The following is a 17,715-nucleotide window of genomic DNA, read 5'->3' on the forward strand; positions in this document are numbered from 1 at the left end:
TATGTGATACAACCTAGATCCATCTGTGAAGGGTCTTCTGGAACTTGCTCTGCAGACCAGGCTGGCCTCGAATTCACATTCTACCTCTGCCTGGCTGGGAAGGTCATCCCACCATCCCCAGCCCTACCCCTCCCCTAAAGGGGTTTTGTGTATAATAGCTTTAGTTGTCCTGTCATGGAACTTGCTTTGTGGATCACCGCGGCCTTGAACTCAGAAATCTGCCTGCCTCTGCCTCCTGAGCCCTGGGAGTAAATGTGTGTACCACCACACCTAGCTATGGGAAAGAAACTTTAATGAGGAATCATCTAGACTAGGTAGGCCTGTGGGACCATCTATGGGAGTGTCTTGGCTCTTAATTGAGGTAGGAAGACCCTGGATGTGGGTGGCACCAATTTATAGCCAGAGCCCTGCACTGTCTAACTCAAGAGAAAGCTAGCAGAGTCGGTCAGATGAGCAAGGCTCCATCCCTGTCTCTCTGTTCCTCACTGTGGATGTGCTGTGACTGGCTGCTTGAGCTCCTGCCTCCATTTCCCTGCAAGGATGAACAATTACCTGGATTGTAAGCCAAGGAAACTCTTTCCTCTCTTATGTCAGTATCTGTTAGGGCACTTACCACAGCAGTAGAAGCTAGAATAGTGAGAGCTTATATAAAATACTACTCAAAGGCTGGGGTTACCTACAGCTCAGTGTTGGAACACTTGGAATTGTGTGGGGGAGAGTCCTGGGTGTGATCTCTCAACACTGGAGAGCAAAACAGAGGCTGAGGAAACACTGTTACTCACTCTAGAGAAAACAGAAGGACCATCAGGAAAGAAAAGGTGTCAAAGTTTACGTGTGGCTCAGCTGCAGGTACTGTGGTCTGCTCTTTGTAAGTTCCCATGCCGTTATGTTTGGAAGGTTGCTCTCTTGTAGTGAAGGCATACGTAGGAAAAAATTACTGATTCCTCAATAAAGTCAATAATTAATGCCAACAACCGAGTAATTGCAAAAAAAGTATAAAATCGTCACCAAAAACAACCTGAAAGAGATTGGCGCCAGGAAGAATTGTAGGAGGGCTGGGCTTGAGGGATTGGATGCTTTCGATAAATCCACAGATTTACCAAACACTAGGTCTGCACCTTTATAGCTTTACCAAAGGCAGTCATTAAAATTAAAAAAGTGAATGTGAGACGTGTAGAGGGAGGACCTGGAGAATGTGCTCCAGCAAGATGGACGTGTGAGTGAAGAAAGCAGTAGGCAGATGTGCAGAAAATCAGGGGTTCTTCTCAAGAGACGCTACGGGGATGTGACAAGGATCTCTGGGGTAAAGCAGACAAGACACATTTTCTGGTGTACTAACAATCCAAAACGTCTCGTGTCGTACACCTTTAATCCCAGCACTCAGGGGCCAGAGGCAGGTGGACCTTTCAGTTTGAAGCTAGCCTGAATAGCTTCTGAGTTCCAGAATAGCCAAGGCTACACAGAGAAGCCTTGTCTTGAAAAAAAAAAAAAAAAAAAAAACTTCTGAAAAGTTGCACAGATCTGGAGTTTTGAAACGGTTAAAAAATACTCAGAAAACTCAGCAATTGAGGACTATGAGTGTTGAAAGAAAAACACCACCAGGAAATATGACATTAAAAACTGTACTGCTGGGGTTGGGGATTTAGCTCAGTGGTAGAGCGCTTGCCTAGGAAGCGCAAGGCCCTGGGTTCGGTCCCCAGCTCCGAAAAAAAGAAGCAAAAAAAAAAAAAAAAAAAAAAAAAAACTGTACTGCTGTATACTGCACTGCTTAGGCTAGCAGAACAAAATGTGCGCACTTGTGACCATCGCTGCATATAGCATTAATGAATCAAAAGCTCTTAAGCAAATATAGCTGAGAGGGCAAAGAGGAAAGCCAGTGCAGTGGATAGTGTCTAAACTGAGTTTTTAAAGAAGTAATATTCCAAACATCATATTTAGAAAGGAGCAAGAGGCGAGAGACATGGCTCAGCGCTTAAGAGCATGCGGCACTGTTCCAGAGAACCTGGGTTCGATTCCCAGCACCTATGTCAGGTAGCTTACCAGTGCCTATAACTGCAGCTCCAGGGGTCTGATGCCCCTTGTATGATTTCTGCAGGTACCTGCACTCGTGCCACACCCACACATCGTCCCCACATACCCCCCCCCCACACACACACACAGAGAGAGAGAGAGAGAGAGAGAGAGAGAGAGAGAGAGAGAGAGAGAGAGAAATATTAAAAATAAGCCAAGTGAGGTGGCACACACCTTTACTCCCAGAACTTGGGAGACAGAGGCAGGTGGATCTCTGTGATTTTGAAGCCAGTCTGTTCTATATAGTGAGTTCAGGACATCAGAGCTATATATAGGGAGACCCTGTTACTACTACTACTACTACTACTACTACTACTACTACTACTACTAATAATAATAATAATAATAATAATAATTTAGAAAGTATTAAATGCCGTAAGAGAAAATAAGCAAGAGGTGTGTAAGCCTGGAAAGAGGGCGTGTGGTACATGTCGGGGGCAGTTTAACCCTTAAATCTTGTACTACTCGTCATTATAGAAGAGTTGTCTGTGAGGACGTCTAACACAGAACAAGCACTGAGCATCCAAGGTGTGTTTGACCAGATGCACATAAACGGCCCCTTGGAAAGCTATAGAGAATGACTCCATGACCGTTTAACTTTCCAACACAGCATTCCTTGCTCTGGTGCCTGCATACAGTCAGTAGTGTACAGGGTTGGTTTAAATGATACGACTGGATCAGCCTGCAGACTTTGTGCAGCCTTTGGCAGGCGCATCAGTCTGAACCTTGTTGACACTGGCGTCTGGACACGGGCAGCATTTTCCACCCCTGTCCTACCTACATTGTGTACTTATTTGTCTCAGGTGTTAGTCCCTGAGAACAAAACCCCAAATCCTTGGCATTCAAGGACTGTGGGAGCTAGGATTCTAGTATATTCTAGTGTATTCTTTTATACACACACACCCATCCACCCCCCACCCCCCCACACGCACCACACACACCACCCATTACTCTGACCTCTTTTGTTCCAGATAACACTCAGGTACAGCCAAAGCACCAACAGTTGTCGGTATATGCATCTTCTTGGCCTCAGTGTCTTCCTATTACTCTTCTTATGTCTCTTAGAAACTTGTCACACTCCACCCATTTCCCTCACCCCCTCCACTCCAGTAATTCTTTCCAGCATAGGAACCTCTGTCCTTCCCTTATTGTACAGTTTGGTCAGCCTCCCTGCAGGAAGCCTTCATTGACCTCTCCCAGCTGGGTGAAGAGTCCCCTTTGGGGCTCTCATAGGGACTGCACAAGCCACCTGTTAAGAGTCTCAGAACGAATGCTTCAGCCTGATATGGCTGAGTCTGCCTCTCCCAGGAAGTAGTGACTTCCCACAAGAGTTGGAGGACTATGGCGGGATCAATTTCTATAATTCCAATTTCTGGCTACTGGAATATCATAGATCATGCAATTCAGAAGAGATGTAGTGTCTTCACATGCTATTTCCTTCAGAAGAGTAGAGGAGATAGGACTGTTCGTGCTTTCTGTTGCCATGTGCAGAGGTCATTTCACCCAGGCACTGAGCTCACTTGTGGCCTTCCTAGCATGTTCGAGGCCCTGGCCCTGGGTGGGTGAAGGAAGTTCAAGGACAGTTGGGCTATGTATGCAAACCCGGAACCCTGTCTTCTCTTCTTTTTCTTTTCTTCTTTCTATTTTCTTCTTCTATTTTTAAAGATGATGCAATGCACGTTAGTAAAACCAACTGAAAGAAGAAAGCTACTTCAAGCAGATGGCGTGGATATAACCACCTCAAGTTGAATTTTAGTCAGCTCTCCGCTACCGTAACAAAGTACCCGAATCCCTGTCACATTAAAAGAAGGAAAGGTTTCTTTGGGATCACAGTTTCAGAAGCTTTGGACTGAGGCCTGCTAGCCCTGGCCCTGCCCTGTTAACTTGGGACAGTGGTGACATCATGGTGGGAATATGCGGCAAACGAGACCTGTTTATCTCACAGTGGCAGAAAACAAAACAAGATAGATGGGGTCAGGATCTTAATATCCCTTTCAAATGCATGTGCCCAGTAGTTTCTTATATCGTAGGAGCAGCCTTCCTGAGGTCCTCATCCCAGCAACGCTATGGGCTGAGGGCCAAGATTGCAATGTATGGCCATTCGTTTCCAATCTAAGGACATGGTGGTGCATGTCTGCAATCCCTGCACTCTGTAGATTGCTGAGGCAGGAGGATTGTATAAGGCTAACCTGAGCTGTACAGTGAGATCTCGTCTCCAAAAACAAAAACAAGACAATCAAAAAACCCAAACAAACAAAAAAAAAATTGAAGCCATGCTACTGTATGTTTAAGCATCAATTCTGTTTAAAAGAAAGAAAGAAAGAAAGACAGACAGACAGAGGGAAAAAAAGAAAACAGGCGATGTAAAATAAAAATCTCTTAAAAGCAGTTCACAGCAGAATAGACTCTAGAACCATCTGGGAGCCTAGGATCTGTGACAGGAGCATCTGTCCTTCAATTGCTATTGATTGCCTCCAGTTGTCTTCTGTACCTGGGCCTCACCTCCTGGGACCAGGTCCCCCCCCCCCCCAAGTCTTTGTAAAGAGGCCTTTGTTGGAGCGAATGGTTACTTCTCTTTACTGTAAACACAGTGTCCAGTGTCCTTTCCTTCTTGTGGAGAGCCCGCAGCTTTACAAGAAGCCTTAAAGGTCACTTTCTGCCATTTACATTTTAAAGCAAGTCAGAGCCAGAGCCGGGTGACTTAATGGGCACAACAAGAGGAGCCCTGCTTAGCTGGGACTTTAAAACCATTTAAATTCATTAGTTAAATCATAATCAGGCTGATAAGTGTAAGGTGATCATGAGAGGTGTGTAAAAATAAATACAGTCGACTCCTGTTTCATTCGCCCTTGAAGGCTCCAACATGGTTCCAAGCTGTACCTCTGAATCGGAGAAGCTGGGCGGGTTCACATTGCACTTTGTGTTTCTTGGGGCAGTGTCCGTCCAATACAAGCGCGCAGGTGCAAGGTACAGAGCCGGTCCTGCTTCACCTGAGCTCTGTGACCTGGCTGCCGGCTGTGTCCTCACATCTGATGTGAGATCAGAAAAAGAGAGAGAAACCCGGGTGAAGCGTTCTGAGCAGCTGGTTCTCAAGGTTAGGTGTCACAGAGGGGGCGGCAGGTCATGATTGCTACCTGGATGCTGTTCTCCCTCTTCACGGTAGGTCACGGGGTCACCTTCGTGGAGGAGTTGTCTTTGAGGCTGCATATCTGGCACGCCTCGAACAAGGAGGCTTATTTCTACTTCTAATTACATTTGCTTATTTATTTTGTGTGTGTGCGCTGGAGCGCCCTCAAATGCCAGGACACGAATGTGGAGGTTAGAGGGAGCTGAGTCTTTATTTCTACCATGTAGGCTCCAGGGTGCCAACTCAGATCACCAGGCTTGGCAGCAAGCCCATCTACCCACTGAGCCATATTCTGACCCACATTTCTCTTGTATTCTATTTATTCTCTGTTGGTCTGTCTGTCTATCTATCTATCTACCTACCTACCTACCTACCTACCTATCTCTTGTGAGACCTTGTCTCATGTAACCCAGGCTGACCTTAAACTCACTCTGTTGCCGAGGACGACCTTGGACTTCTGATCCTGTTGTGTCCACCTCGACAGGTGTCCGAGGGTAGCCTTGAACTGGATCCTCCCTCCAGTCTCGGGATTCCAGATGTGGTATGCTACACCTAATATCCCTCTCTTCTTTAAGGACATTGCATATGAGCTCAAAGCACTGTCACCTAGAAAGAAAAAGCACATCCCTGACACTTCCTGATCTTAGCCGGTGTTGTGCTCCTTGGGCACTGTTTCTTTAAGAGAACCAAAGTGAGAAGCCCAGTGACTGCCAATGTCTTCTTTCTCCCTGCTTATTACCCAGGCCCTTCCCTACCTTTACTTACACAGCACTTTGATTTCAGGGAGGCAGTTCTCTGGGGTTTTTAAGCAGATGATTGAGTGTATAATGATTTTAAACCAACTTGTAACAATCTCGGGGGCATTGCTAGGAAGCCAGGCTCCCCATGTGCATGTTGTGCTGTAAAGTCTGCTCCGATTGTGTACCACGATCCTGAATGTGCTGGCTGTGAGGGAAGCCTGAGCAAAGGCAAGGAGAACCTCCTTTTTTATTGTTTGAAACAAATTCTTGGCATCCCATTGCAGACCTCTTCTGGCCAGCTGCTGTGCCCTGTGGAGGTTTGGGGTCGTGGTTTTTTTGTTTGTTTGGTTGGTTTTTTTTTGCATTTGGGTGTCTCTCAGGTCAGAGAGTCCAGAGGACTATAACCTGCTTGCGGAGAGGAAGTCTTGTAAGGTGAAGGGAGTCTCATCGACTCACATGGGCATCTTCCAGCTCAGGCTGGAAGACAATTAAAAACAGAATCGGGACTAAATTTCCACAACACTTTGGAATTTGCTTATGTCTCTTTAGGAAGCTGGGTGTGCTGGCTTCCTGTTTCTCTAATCCCTGGTGATCTCTTGAGGTTAAGGAAGGTGTGCGTGTGGGGAGGCTTGCGTACATGGGAAATGGGTTGTTTAAAACTAAAAACCAAACCCCTTGTTTAGGATTTATTCATTTTCACTTACATACAGAAAAACTAAGATATAACAGTCCTGCATCCTCCCACATGAGTGTCTTCTTTATCCTGTGTGTGTGTGTGCGCTGTGTAGGGTGCACGTGTGGGGACGGTACACACCTGTGCCTGCACGTGCAGAGAAGGATGCTGGGTATCTTCTATAGCTTCTGGACTCGTGATTTTGAAGCACATTCTCTCAGTGAGCCAGACAGAAGCTTGCTGACTTGGCTGGGTAGCTGGACGCTCCCGAGAGGCACCTGTCTTGTCTTCTATGCTGGAATTACAGGCTTCTTACATGGGTGCCGTGTCTTTAAACTTAGGCTCTGTTTCATGCATGGCAAATGTTCTTACCCGCTGAATATCTCCCGAGCCCTGCTTTTGTTGTTTGTTGTTTTTAAACAAAGTCTGACTGTGTAGCCCTGAGTGTCCCCAAACCTACTATGTAGACCAGGCTCCCCTTGAATTCACAGAGATCTGCCTGCCTTTGCCTCAGGAGTGCTGTGCCACCCACCCCAGGCCACCCACCCCAGGCCACCCACCCCACCCAGGCCACCCACCCCACCCAGGCCACCCACCTCACCCCCTTTTTTGTTTTCTTACATCAGCATGCAGAGTAACAGGTTTCCTGGCATTTTCATACAGACTTAATTTGGGTTGATTTTTGCCTGCACCAAAATATAATTTCCCTTGGCTGTCTTTGGTGCTAATCTGAAGATGGAGCCAAACCATTTTATAAGGAAAAGCACAACTGGGTTTAACACTCCCCATGCAGGCCTCAGTGACATGTTGGAAGCAAGGTCTGATTTGTTGAAACCCTCCTTAGTGAACCGTATAAATGGGGAAATGGCATGACTGTTTCTGTCTTGATTCATGGGTATAAATATGCTTTGAAAAATCTGAAGAAAACGTTGAATAATTTTTCCTCAAAGCTTACATGTGGACTTTTAACTTAAGGTCTGTGTGATTGTAAAAGCACGGAAATGCTCTTAGAAGCAAGGATTGTGGGCTTGGCACTCACACTCGTTTATGAAGGGACATTTGTGCATGTGTTAGTGGCACAAGCTTCTGAGCCCTGAACTGAAGAGACAGGAGTATCTATCTGGCCTAGCTAGCTTCAGCTGTGGAGAGTTTCCGGTCGGTGGGGTACATGAGACCCTCTTTTGAGGGTGTGTGTGTGTGGGCTAATGGCTCACACTACTTCCAGGCACAGCAGCTGACTTCAGGAGCTGTGAGCTCCGGGGGTTCCCATGGCATCGCTTCTCTCCTTTCTCTGTATGCAGCCTTTGTTGGTCTCTTGCATTCTCCTCTGCTTGTAGCATCAAGGTGACCTACTTCAGCCCAGGCTCTTTGCCTATTTTCTCCACTGCTTACAGTCTACGTCTCAGAGTTCTGCTTGGTTCTGCTGCACCTCTCTTCCTGGATGGGTGGGACTTGGGGGGAGGGGGGAGGAAGATGCATATTTTCATTAGCCAGGGTTGAGTCGCACACTCCCTCCTAGAGATGAAGGGGTGTGAACCTTCATGGCTGCGGACAGAGGTAGAGGGTGTTTCAAAGAATAGTTCACAGGGAAATAGAGGCTTGTGGGTACCCGAGGTACAGCTACAAATGGCAAACACCAGATGTAGAGAACCAATATCTTAGAGAACAGAAATCAAGTGACTGAACTTCCTGCGTTAGACCCGTATGACACAAGGAAAGCCAGTCTGTGCTTATCTATGACGAGGGGACCTGGCATTGAGAGGAGATGACTCACTTGGTAAAATACTTGCTAGGAAGGCATGAAGACCCAAGTTCGAGTCCCCAGAACCCACGGAAAAGTAGGGCGAAGCAGTTTGCCTGCCAGTAGGTCTAGCCAAAGGGCTGAGGTTTGGTGACAGACCTTGAAGTAGATGGAGAATGACCAAGGGAGATGATCTATGTCAACTTCTGGCCTTCACATATACTGCACACAGAGAAGGAGAGAAAAGGGGTGGGAAACTAAAAAAGGAAACAAATAAGAAATATTTGTTCTTTTCGTACATATTGATTTTAAGATTCATTTGAGTTGTAGTATGTGTCAGGATTTTGTTCCCTTTATAATCAAATTCGATTCCATAATATTCGATTATGGACAACATTTAATTTCCTAGGCACCAGTCGATGGATGTGGTTTTGCATTAGCTTTTTAGCTGTTGTGAAGCGTTTCCCTGTGAACACAGGCAGAAAAGTATTTGTGTAGCTCTTGCTCTCACTCATCACAGTTTACACCTACGTTAGGATGTCATTTTGCATTTTGTATGCTGATGCTGCTGGTGTGGCCGCATCCCTTAGATATCTTCCACTGGCTTGTGTGAATATTTATTCTCACTGCTAACCATTATGGTTCCCCTCCTGGTGTGTGAGCATTTATCTGGTTTGTAAAATGAGAAAGAGAGAAGGGAGTAAGGGTGGGAGCAAAACCAGAGAGTAGATAATTTGAGACAGAAATCGTGAACCCTCATCTGGCTACTGGTCTGTTTTCATATTGTGCTAAATGTCAGTATAAGACCATGGCTTTCTTTTGACTGAAAGAAAATCCCCATGTCATAAGGGATGCTGTGAGATCATTCTTAATAACGTGACCCAGGATGGGACTCTTCGTTGAGTATTTCAGCCCAAGAAGACACTGGCTGCCTTGCTTTACAGAATCTTCCTAGCTGTGAGCTCCGTGCTGGATGCTCTGAGGACTGGCTCGTTTTGAACTTCATCTACTTGCCTTTTCACTAGTGACAGGTCTTGAAACAGAGATGGGCTGGCCCTCCCTTCAGCCACCCAAGCGTGTATCTGGGTTTCCTTGTAATCCTGAGAGATTTCCTATAGGCCCAAAGCTCTGAAAGAAGACCCCATCTGGGCTGCTGTCAAGCATGAAAATTGTCCTTTTGTTCTCCAGGAGTTACACAAAGAAAGTGGGAAGACAACCTTCTTTTAAGCCTGAAAACGAATGGCCAGCCCCACCCCCACCTTACCCTATTTTGGGGCACCGGGAAATTTTATTTCTTTCTAGGTCATTGTACAATGTTCGGCCTTTGCAGTGGAGAAAGTAATGCCGCCAGTTCTCAGAGGTTATGGACGCACTGAAGACCAGTCACCCTGTGGAGACCGCTTCTTGGCCTATGTTGATGAACTGTATGCTAGTCAATTTCATTACTGTGACTTAAAGAGGGGAAAGATACGTTTTGGCTGATGGTTTCAGACTGTGGTCAGACTTGTTCTATTGCTGTGGGTCTGTGCTAAGGCTGAACATCATGGCAGCAGGAGTGTGGGGTGGAGCAAACTTTTTCACTTCATGACTGCCAGAGCATGTTCCAGGTCCTTCCTCCATTAACTTACCTCGTTGGGTCAACCTCGCAACAGTTCATTCAAACCCAAACCTGTCAGTGATGGGCTGATCCCCCGATGAAGGCAGAACCCTCATCATACAATCCCCTCCCTGAGACCTCATCTCTGGAGGCTGCTTGTATCAGGCACTGTGTTATTTACTTTTCTCTCTTCTGTGAAACAAAATACCGGAGAGAAACAATTTAAGGGAAGGTGGCTTTATTGCAAGCCACGTTTAAGGAATACAATTCATGAAGGCAGTGAGGCATGGCGGGAGCAGGAGGCTGTGACTTAGTTACATTGTATCTGTGGTCAGGAAGTAGGTAGATATAAATGCTGCTGTGTTCTTTGTTTTTTTCCTCCTTTATATTGAGTCTGGGATCCTAGTTCTGGAGGGGGACCACGGACATTCCCCATGGCTCTTCCCTCCTGATAACATAAGCCCAGAGCCATGTCTCCCTAGGAGACTCCAAATGTGGTCAGGTTGAGTGAAGATGGACCATCACAGGACCAATCCTACAACATCACAAAAGCCTTTGGGAGGATTGTTTATATGGAAGCCATAGCAGAGAGGGAGCAAACGCACTGTTGAAGGGGCCCATCTCCTAGTCTTCACCTCCCCCTGTATACTTGAGAAGACGTCAGTGTTCAATCATGGGTCTGAAACAGTGAGCCTCCCCTGCCGTCAGCATGTGCCTGTCTGTGCACTTGGCTTTCCAGTCAGCCAGCAATGAGCTGTACAATTCTGTGCTACAGGGTGTTCTCTCTTTATTTATCTTGATCAATTAATTTTTTTCTTAAAGAATTATTTCTTTCATGTATATAAGTACACTGTCGCTGTCTTCAGACACACCAGAAGAGGCCATCAGATCCCATTGCAGATGGTTGCGAGCCACCATGTGGTTGCTGGGAATTGAACTCAGGACCTCGGGCAGAGCAGTCAGTGCTCTTAACCCCTGAGCCTTCTCTCCAGCCCTTGATCAATTAATACATTTTAAGTAGTTTTTCTTAAAATGAGGTTGGGTCCTATGTAGGCCACGCTGACCTTGAACCTGTTACGTAATCCAGAGTAACCCTGATCATTCCTCCACATTCCAAGTGCTAGAGCCATGGCCAGCTCAGATAGCAATTTTTAAGAGCAGAGAGCAGAGAGTCTGGTGAGGAAGCAGCTGAGTTATAGAGCACTTGACTAGTATGTGGGAAGTTCCTGTTCAATTCCTGTTACTTCAGTGTCAGTGTGGCTGGAATATATATATATATATATATATATATATATATATATATATATATATATATATATGTAGAGCAGGCCATTAAAATCATTCTAACACAATACAACCAGATACTTCCCAGTTAAGGGAAGACAAAGGGATAACACTCAGATTCCGTTTTCAGTAATTAAAACACCATGTTTTCATAAGAGCAGAAAATTCCATAAGTACAGGCAGTAAAACAGTGCAACTCCTAACATGCGCGTCCCTAATCTATGCTGAGGTATTTCAGGTGTTTGCGCTACACGGTGCGACGTCATTCTGAGTTGCTGGTGCCCTGCGCTCAGAACCAAGGTCACAGCGAAGTCACGTTGCACAGCAAGGGCGTGCACTGCCAGGGACACCCGGATGCATTCCCCTTTAGAAGTAGAATTACTATTTGGTCACCGCACCTTCAGAAGTCATGGACTTCTTACTAAATTCTTCATGACCTTCCACATGTAGTTCTGTGCCCCAGATGGAGTTGTGACTCACAGTTTAAGACTCTGTACTCTAGGAAAATCATTATTGCCAGAAGGGGGCAGTCTGGTCCCTGTCAGGAGATAATCATACCAACCTTGATTCCCTTTGTGGGTTTGTTGCTTCAATTTGGAGAGCAGCCTTGGTTCAAATTCCTTACCCATAGCGTCCTTAGCTTTGAAGAGAGGCGAGGTAGATTAATTCACTTTTTATTGACAGTTTTTCCACAGACACCCCTTAAATGGTTAACGTGTCTGTGTGTAGAGTTAAGCAGGAATCTGTGCAGAGGAGGGCAGAGGCAGTGTGAAGGCAGGGTTGCCAAACTTCACTGTTTTCAGTCATCTGTCAGATATTCACTGGCCCATGTGAAGAGTGAATGCTTGTGGGAAAAGCAACCTCAGAGTCACCTTTCTGGCCATGATGCCTCTGGTTCTGCTGGTAGGACTTAACTCTGTGTTCTGTTCAATAACCTGGCTCTCTCTTGATGGTGATAGATGCTGTCTGGTCCATGGACAGTGCATAGCAGGAGTGGTTTTCGTTTGTTTTTGAAACAGTCATCTATGGGATTCTGCGTGTCAGCTCCTGGGGACCAAAGTAAGTCATATGCGTTCCCACCCTTAAGGGTGTACCTTCCTACTTTCTGGAGAAAAGACTTCAGGCTCAGGATGGCAGCTTCATCCTAAGCACAAACAGGAAGCAGGAATGATGTAATAAAGAAGGAGCGTCACTGTGTCAGCCTCTTTTAATAGAACCCGAGGATTTTCAGACTGGTTAAGAATGCTGGCTCTGTCGGCAGCAGCTTGGTCCCAGACCTTGGGTTGCCTGTTCTGTGAAATAAGATGAGATTACTGGATTGGTGGTGGTTGTGGTTTGGAGGTTTGGATTAATTTCTTTAAGAAAAAATTAACCCTTTTAAAAAAGTCTGACACACAAAGCCGGGTCCCATTTAAACTTTTGAATCATTCATTCACTGAATAAAAATTGAGCAGTCGTAACAACTGTGCAGTTCTTTGAATCTGCTAAAGACCAATGTGTTACTTCAGAGGTGAATTTTATGTCACGTACACTATATCTCCGGATGTTAGAAGAAGGACATTAACTGAGCAGGTAAAATGGCTCAGCAGGTAAAAAAGTGCTTGCTCCTCAAGCCTGTAGACCAGAGCTCAATCCCTGAAACCCACAGAAAGGTGGGAGGCGAGAACCAACACCACAAAAATTGCCCTCTAACTCCATGACATGCATGCCTGTGCACACACATGTGTGCACACATGTGATACAACAACAACAACAACAACAACAACAACAACAACAACAAAAGGCTTTTGTTCTGGATTCATCAAGATGGAGTTTTTCTGAAGCCCTGACCACTGACTATCCTGGAACTCACTCTAGAGACCAGGCTGGCCTCCAACTTAGAGAACTGCCTGCCTCTGCTTCCTAAGTGCTGGGTTTAAAAGTGTGCCCCACCATGCCCAGCTATGAATAAGATGTTTTTTATATAAATATTTTGTTGTTTAAAAAAAAATCTAGGGCTGGTGAAATGTCTCAGTGGTTAAGAGCACTGAGCTCTTCCAGGGGTCCTGAGTCCAATTCCCAGCAACCACATGGTGGCTCACAACCATCTGTAATGAGATCTGATGCCCTCTTCTGGTGTGTCTGAAGACAACTACAGTGTACTCACATAAATAAAATAAATATTATAAAAAATAATAATAAATTTAAAAAAATTAAAAAATCTACATCCTAACCTAAATTAATTTCCTTCTCCCCGCTTCTAAACCTGTACCAAATCCTTCTACTATGATGTTTTTTAATATGTAAATCATATTGCTATATTATAAAAGTATTTTTTAATTTTCCAGGTTTTATTTCCCCACTTATTTATTTATTCAGGAGAAGTGGGGCGAGTGCTACACCACAAACATGGAGGTCACAGGAACTTCCAGAGGTTCATTCCTGGGTTCTAGGGGAGGGCATCAGATCCCCTAGAGGCAGTTGTGAGCTACCATGTGGGTGATGGGTATGGAACCAGGGCCTCGGAAAGAGCAGCCAGTCTCCTTAACCACTGACTCTTTGCTCTAGCCCATCATCTCCCCAATTTTTGATGGTTAAAAATCATAACTTCCTACTGCAAATCCAGAGAAGTTTAAAAATCACTTACCTGTCTCCACCACCAAAGATTAGCATCTAGTTTTGTTCACATGGTAAAGAAGAATCCTGTTCTGGCTTGAATGTCTGATGCCTTAGAGTTTCATTGCTATGAAGAGACACCATGACTATGACAACTCTTAGTGAGGGAAATGTCTAGTTGCGGGGCTGGCTTACAGTTTCAGAGGTTCAGTCCACTATTGTCATGGTAGGTAGCATGGGAGTGTCTAGGCAGACATGGTTCTGGAGAAGGTGCAGAGAGTTCAACATCTTGATCTGTAGGCAACAGAAGGGAACTGTATCCCACATCGGGCCTAACTTGAACATAGGAGACCTCAAAGCCCACCCCACAGTGACGCACTTCCTCCAGCAAAGCCATACCTGCTCCAAGTCCACATCTCCTAATAGTGCCACTCCCTAGAGGCCATGCATCAAACACATGAGTGAATGGGGGCCATGCTTATTCCCTTCACACTGGCTAAGTCTGAACATCGTGGGTGCATTAGTGTAGGAACACAAGGCTGATTTTCTTCCATTAGATCCACCATATTGGAGCCGTAGTTTGTCTTAGCTCCTGTTCTCATGAGTCTCTGGTTTTGTTCTGAGATTTCCTTTCACTGACATCGAGTACTTAGAAGAAGGGAAGAGCTACTTCCCTTGAGCTAGTGAAAATGGGGGAAAAATACTCAAATATGCAGGCATCTATGAATGGATGATTTCCTGAGGATCCTGGGCTCCCAGGGAAGAAACAGTAAGGTGATACTTACTAGCAGCCTTCTCCCTAAGATGAGCCTGGGCAGGTCTTCCTTCCACCGGAGTCCACATAGCACACCAGGACTTCTCCTGGCAGCCGGCTGGCATTACATCACCAGTGTTTAAGGAACAACTCTGTCCCTGGGGGCTGGAGTGGGAGCGCAAGTTATAATGTAATCTCATTTGCTTTGCATCAGTGGGTTCAGAAACTCCCAGAAAAATAAGATCTGAAAAATGAGAAATGGTGAAATAGGACAGAACTCAGGGCTTCCCATCTAAGGCTGGTATGCTGTCACACTGATTTGACCTGGCAGACAGCAATCAGTAATTTTGCACTACGGTGACAGAGAGGTACAGTGATGGAGAGGACTTAGAACTCACACAGGAACAAAGCAAATTGCAAATACCTTTTGATTTCCTCTCTTCCCTTCTCTTCCATGAGTTCTAAAAGCAGAAGGTTGGAGGTGAGCGAGAGAAGGAATAATGGGATGGTCTGAGAGAGCAATTTAAATCCCGTGTGTGTGTGTGTGTGTGTGTGTGTGTGTGTGTGTGTGTGTGTGTGTGTGTATGTATATATATGTATATATGTGTATATGTATATGTATATACATACAGAGTACATCTAGAACATTTATATGTGTATATGTGTATATGTATATACACACAGAGTTCATCGAGAACATTTGTATGTGTATACAGTGGTGGTCAGATCTAGAGCCATGTGCGTGCTAGGCAAACACTGTAGCACTAAGCTATACCCAGCCATATATACATATATGTATGCATATACATCATATACATATACCTATGCTGTATGAACTTCATTTGGAAAGATGCTGAGATGGGGCTGAGGAGATGTCTAGAGGACGTCGGTTTGATTCTTAGCACCTACATGGTGGTACTTACATGCTCATAACCATGTATCCTCCAATCCCAGGGATCTAATTCCCTCTGCAGGTTTCCGTTGGCATAGTTATGCATGTGATACCCAGACATTTTTACAGGTAAAACACCCACACATATAAATAAAATAATTTTTCCCCCATTGTAAGAGACAGGGTTTCCCTGGAACTCCAACTGTAGACCAGGCTGTGTGTAGACCAGGCTGTATGGCTCAGAGATCTACCTGTCTCTGCCTCCCACATACTGGGAGTAAAGGTGTGCTCTACCATCCACTGCCCAGCTATAATAAAATAATTTTTTAAAAAGATATTGAGAACTGAGTAATAGGTTTTATTTAGCAAACAACCTCAGGACTTGTACATGTGTGTGTGCGTGCATGTGTGTGTGTGTGTGTGTGTGTGTGTGAGTGTATGAGTGTGTGTGTGTGTGTGTAGGCCAAAGGACACAAAGGATAATCTTAGCATTGTCACATTGTCTTCATGTTTTATTTTGGACAGAGTCCCTCACTGGCCCGGAGATGACAATGGCTGGCCAGCAAATCCTGTCTGTCTGTCTCAGCCTGCCTAGAACTGAATTACAGTCAATTACTTACCACCAAGCCCAGCTGCTTCTGTGTTTGTTTTATTTTATTTTCTGGGGATCAAACTCAGGTTTGCACGCTCACCGACATTAACTGAACTCTCACCCCAGACTCAATCTTGGATTTTGTACATCTGATTTACCAATGGCTGGCTAGAAATTGGACCTTAACCCTCCCTAAAGTTTAAAAGGGCTGGGTGGGTGGGTGTGGTAGACCTCCATTGCTACTGTTCTGTTCAGACAGTGGCAGAGACCCTTGCTGCAGCTCTCCATCCGTAAGTAGTCTTAGGGGTGTGAGAAATTGCTGCCTGGAAGTCTTTGCCTCTTATCTCTTAAAGGCCCGAGGCAATGTGGGTACTTCAGGACTCAGGGCAATTGAAGTAGATTTAATTTAGATTCCTGTTCCTGATGGTTCCTAAGGCTGAGACCGTGACCATGAGCATCCACTGAAGGCCTCCCTGCTTCTCCGTGAAGGGTGGTACCAATCTCTTAGTGAGTATGGAAGGGGAAGCTGGCTTTTTACAACAGTGCTGCCTGCTTCTTTGATGAGACATAGAACTCTCAGGACCTAATCACAACTTCTTAAGGGCCTCATCAGTCACCACCATCATTACACCAGGACTAAACTCCAACCAGAGCAGCCAGCTTTGACCCCTGGAACAAGTGAAGTTTGAGTGCCCCAAGGCAGAAGAGCCTACTGAGTTCCTCCCAGAATCTTCCCCATGTTATTATCGTTTGTCATTGGCCACACATTTCAGCTCTTCCTTATCTAAAAATCCAAATGCAGCCTAGGAAACTTAACAGCTCTGCTTTTGTTTTAAGAGCAAATCATTATATTTTGAGTTCAGTCCAATCTCAAATTACAATCTGTCTAGTTTTTGTTGTTGTTGGGGTTTTGGGTATTTACCACCAAACATACTAAGATTTGAGTTGAAACTATCCTGGGCTTGGTATTTTCAGACTTCCCCTAGGGCATGTAATGGTCCCTAAGTACAGCTCTTGTAGCTGCATTGTGGGTAAGCATTCAGGTAACTTAATGATCTTTCGCCCCTTGGAGGCCCCGCCTTATCGAGTCCTGAGAGAGGGTTCTAATAGCTGGTATAAGCCCTTAGTTTATCAGCTCCAATGGCTTGGAAACTCTTAGACCCAAATATTTGGGATGAGCAGAGCCAGCTTAGGAATTCCAAGAAGGCAGAGTCAAGATAGCAAACTGCCAAAGCTCACAGATGTGGAATGGAACGAATTTCAAAACCTCCCTCTTCTGCTTGGTCGGAATGTGCTTCCAGCCGGACTCACTGGAGACAGGTGTAACTGGTTAATGTGTTTTGATCTTAAATTTAGTTTATTTGTGTAGTTCTGTAGACAGTGAGGGTAATAGATTTGCAGTCTTCAAAGTGTTAACTCTCTCTCTCTGGGTACCATAGAAATTCAAATTTGTCTTGTGTGACCTGAGACTATATTGAGGCCTTTTATGGACTGAGAAATTCTCTCATATTCATAATATCGTTGACGCTTAGGTTATATACAGTGTCATCCAATAAAGCACACCCTATTTTATAAGGGAATCTGGTAGAAGGAGTCAGACTACAATACCTTCCAGAGTATAAATTCAGCCAGCCTCTGGATATCTGGCAA

At 45.2% G+C, this 17,715-nt stretch overlaps 1 protein-coding gene across 14 annotated transcripts in view; it reads left to right on the forward strand.

Moving 5' to 3' along the window:
- Positions 1 to 17,715, forward strand: part of Pakap (paralemmin A kinase anchor protein) — a 466,751-nt gene that overhangs the window by 387,909 nt on the left and 61,127 nt on the right. The window contains exon 1 of one of the 14 annotated variants that reach the window (XM_063287315.1): positions 4,689 to 5,229. The exons of 11 other annotated variants lie outside the window; for them this stretch is intronic. In XM_063287315.1, the coding sequence (XP_063143385.1) occupies positions 5,194 to 5,229 (36 nt within the window). In that variant the 5' untranslated portion in view covers positions 4,689 to 5,193. Of the gene's footprint in view, positions 1 to 4,688; positions 5,230 to 17,715 lie in introns of those variants that run through there. 2 more of the 14 variants (XM_063287317.1, XM_063287320.1) reach the window with 2 other exon arrangements.

Source organism: Rattus norvegicus, chromosome 5 (assembly GCF_036323735.1).
Source record: "Rattus norvegicus strain BN/NHsdMcwi chromosome 5, GRCr8, whole genome shotgun sequence".
NCBI classification, from domain to species: Eukaryota; Metazoa; Chordata; class Mammalia; order Rodentia; family Muridae; genus Rattus; species Rattus norvegicus.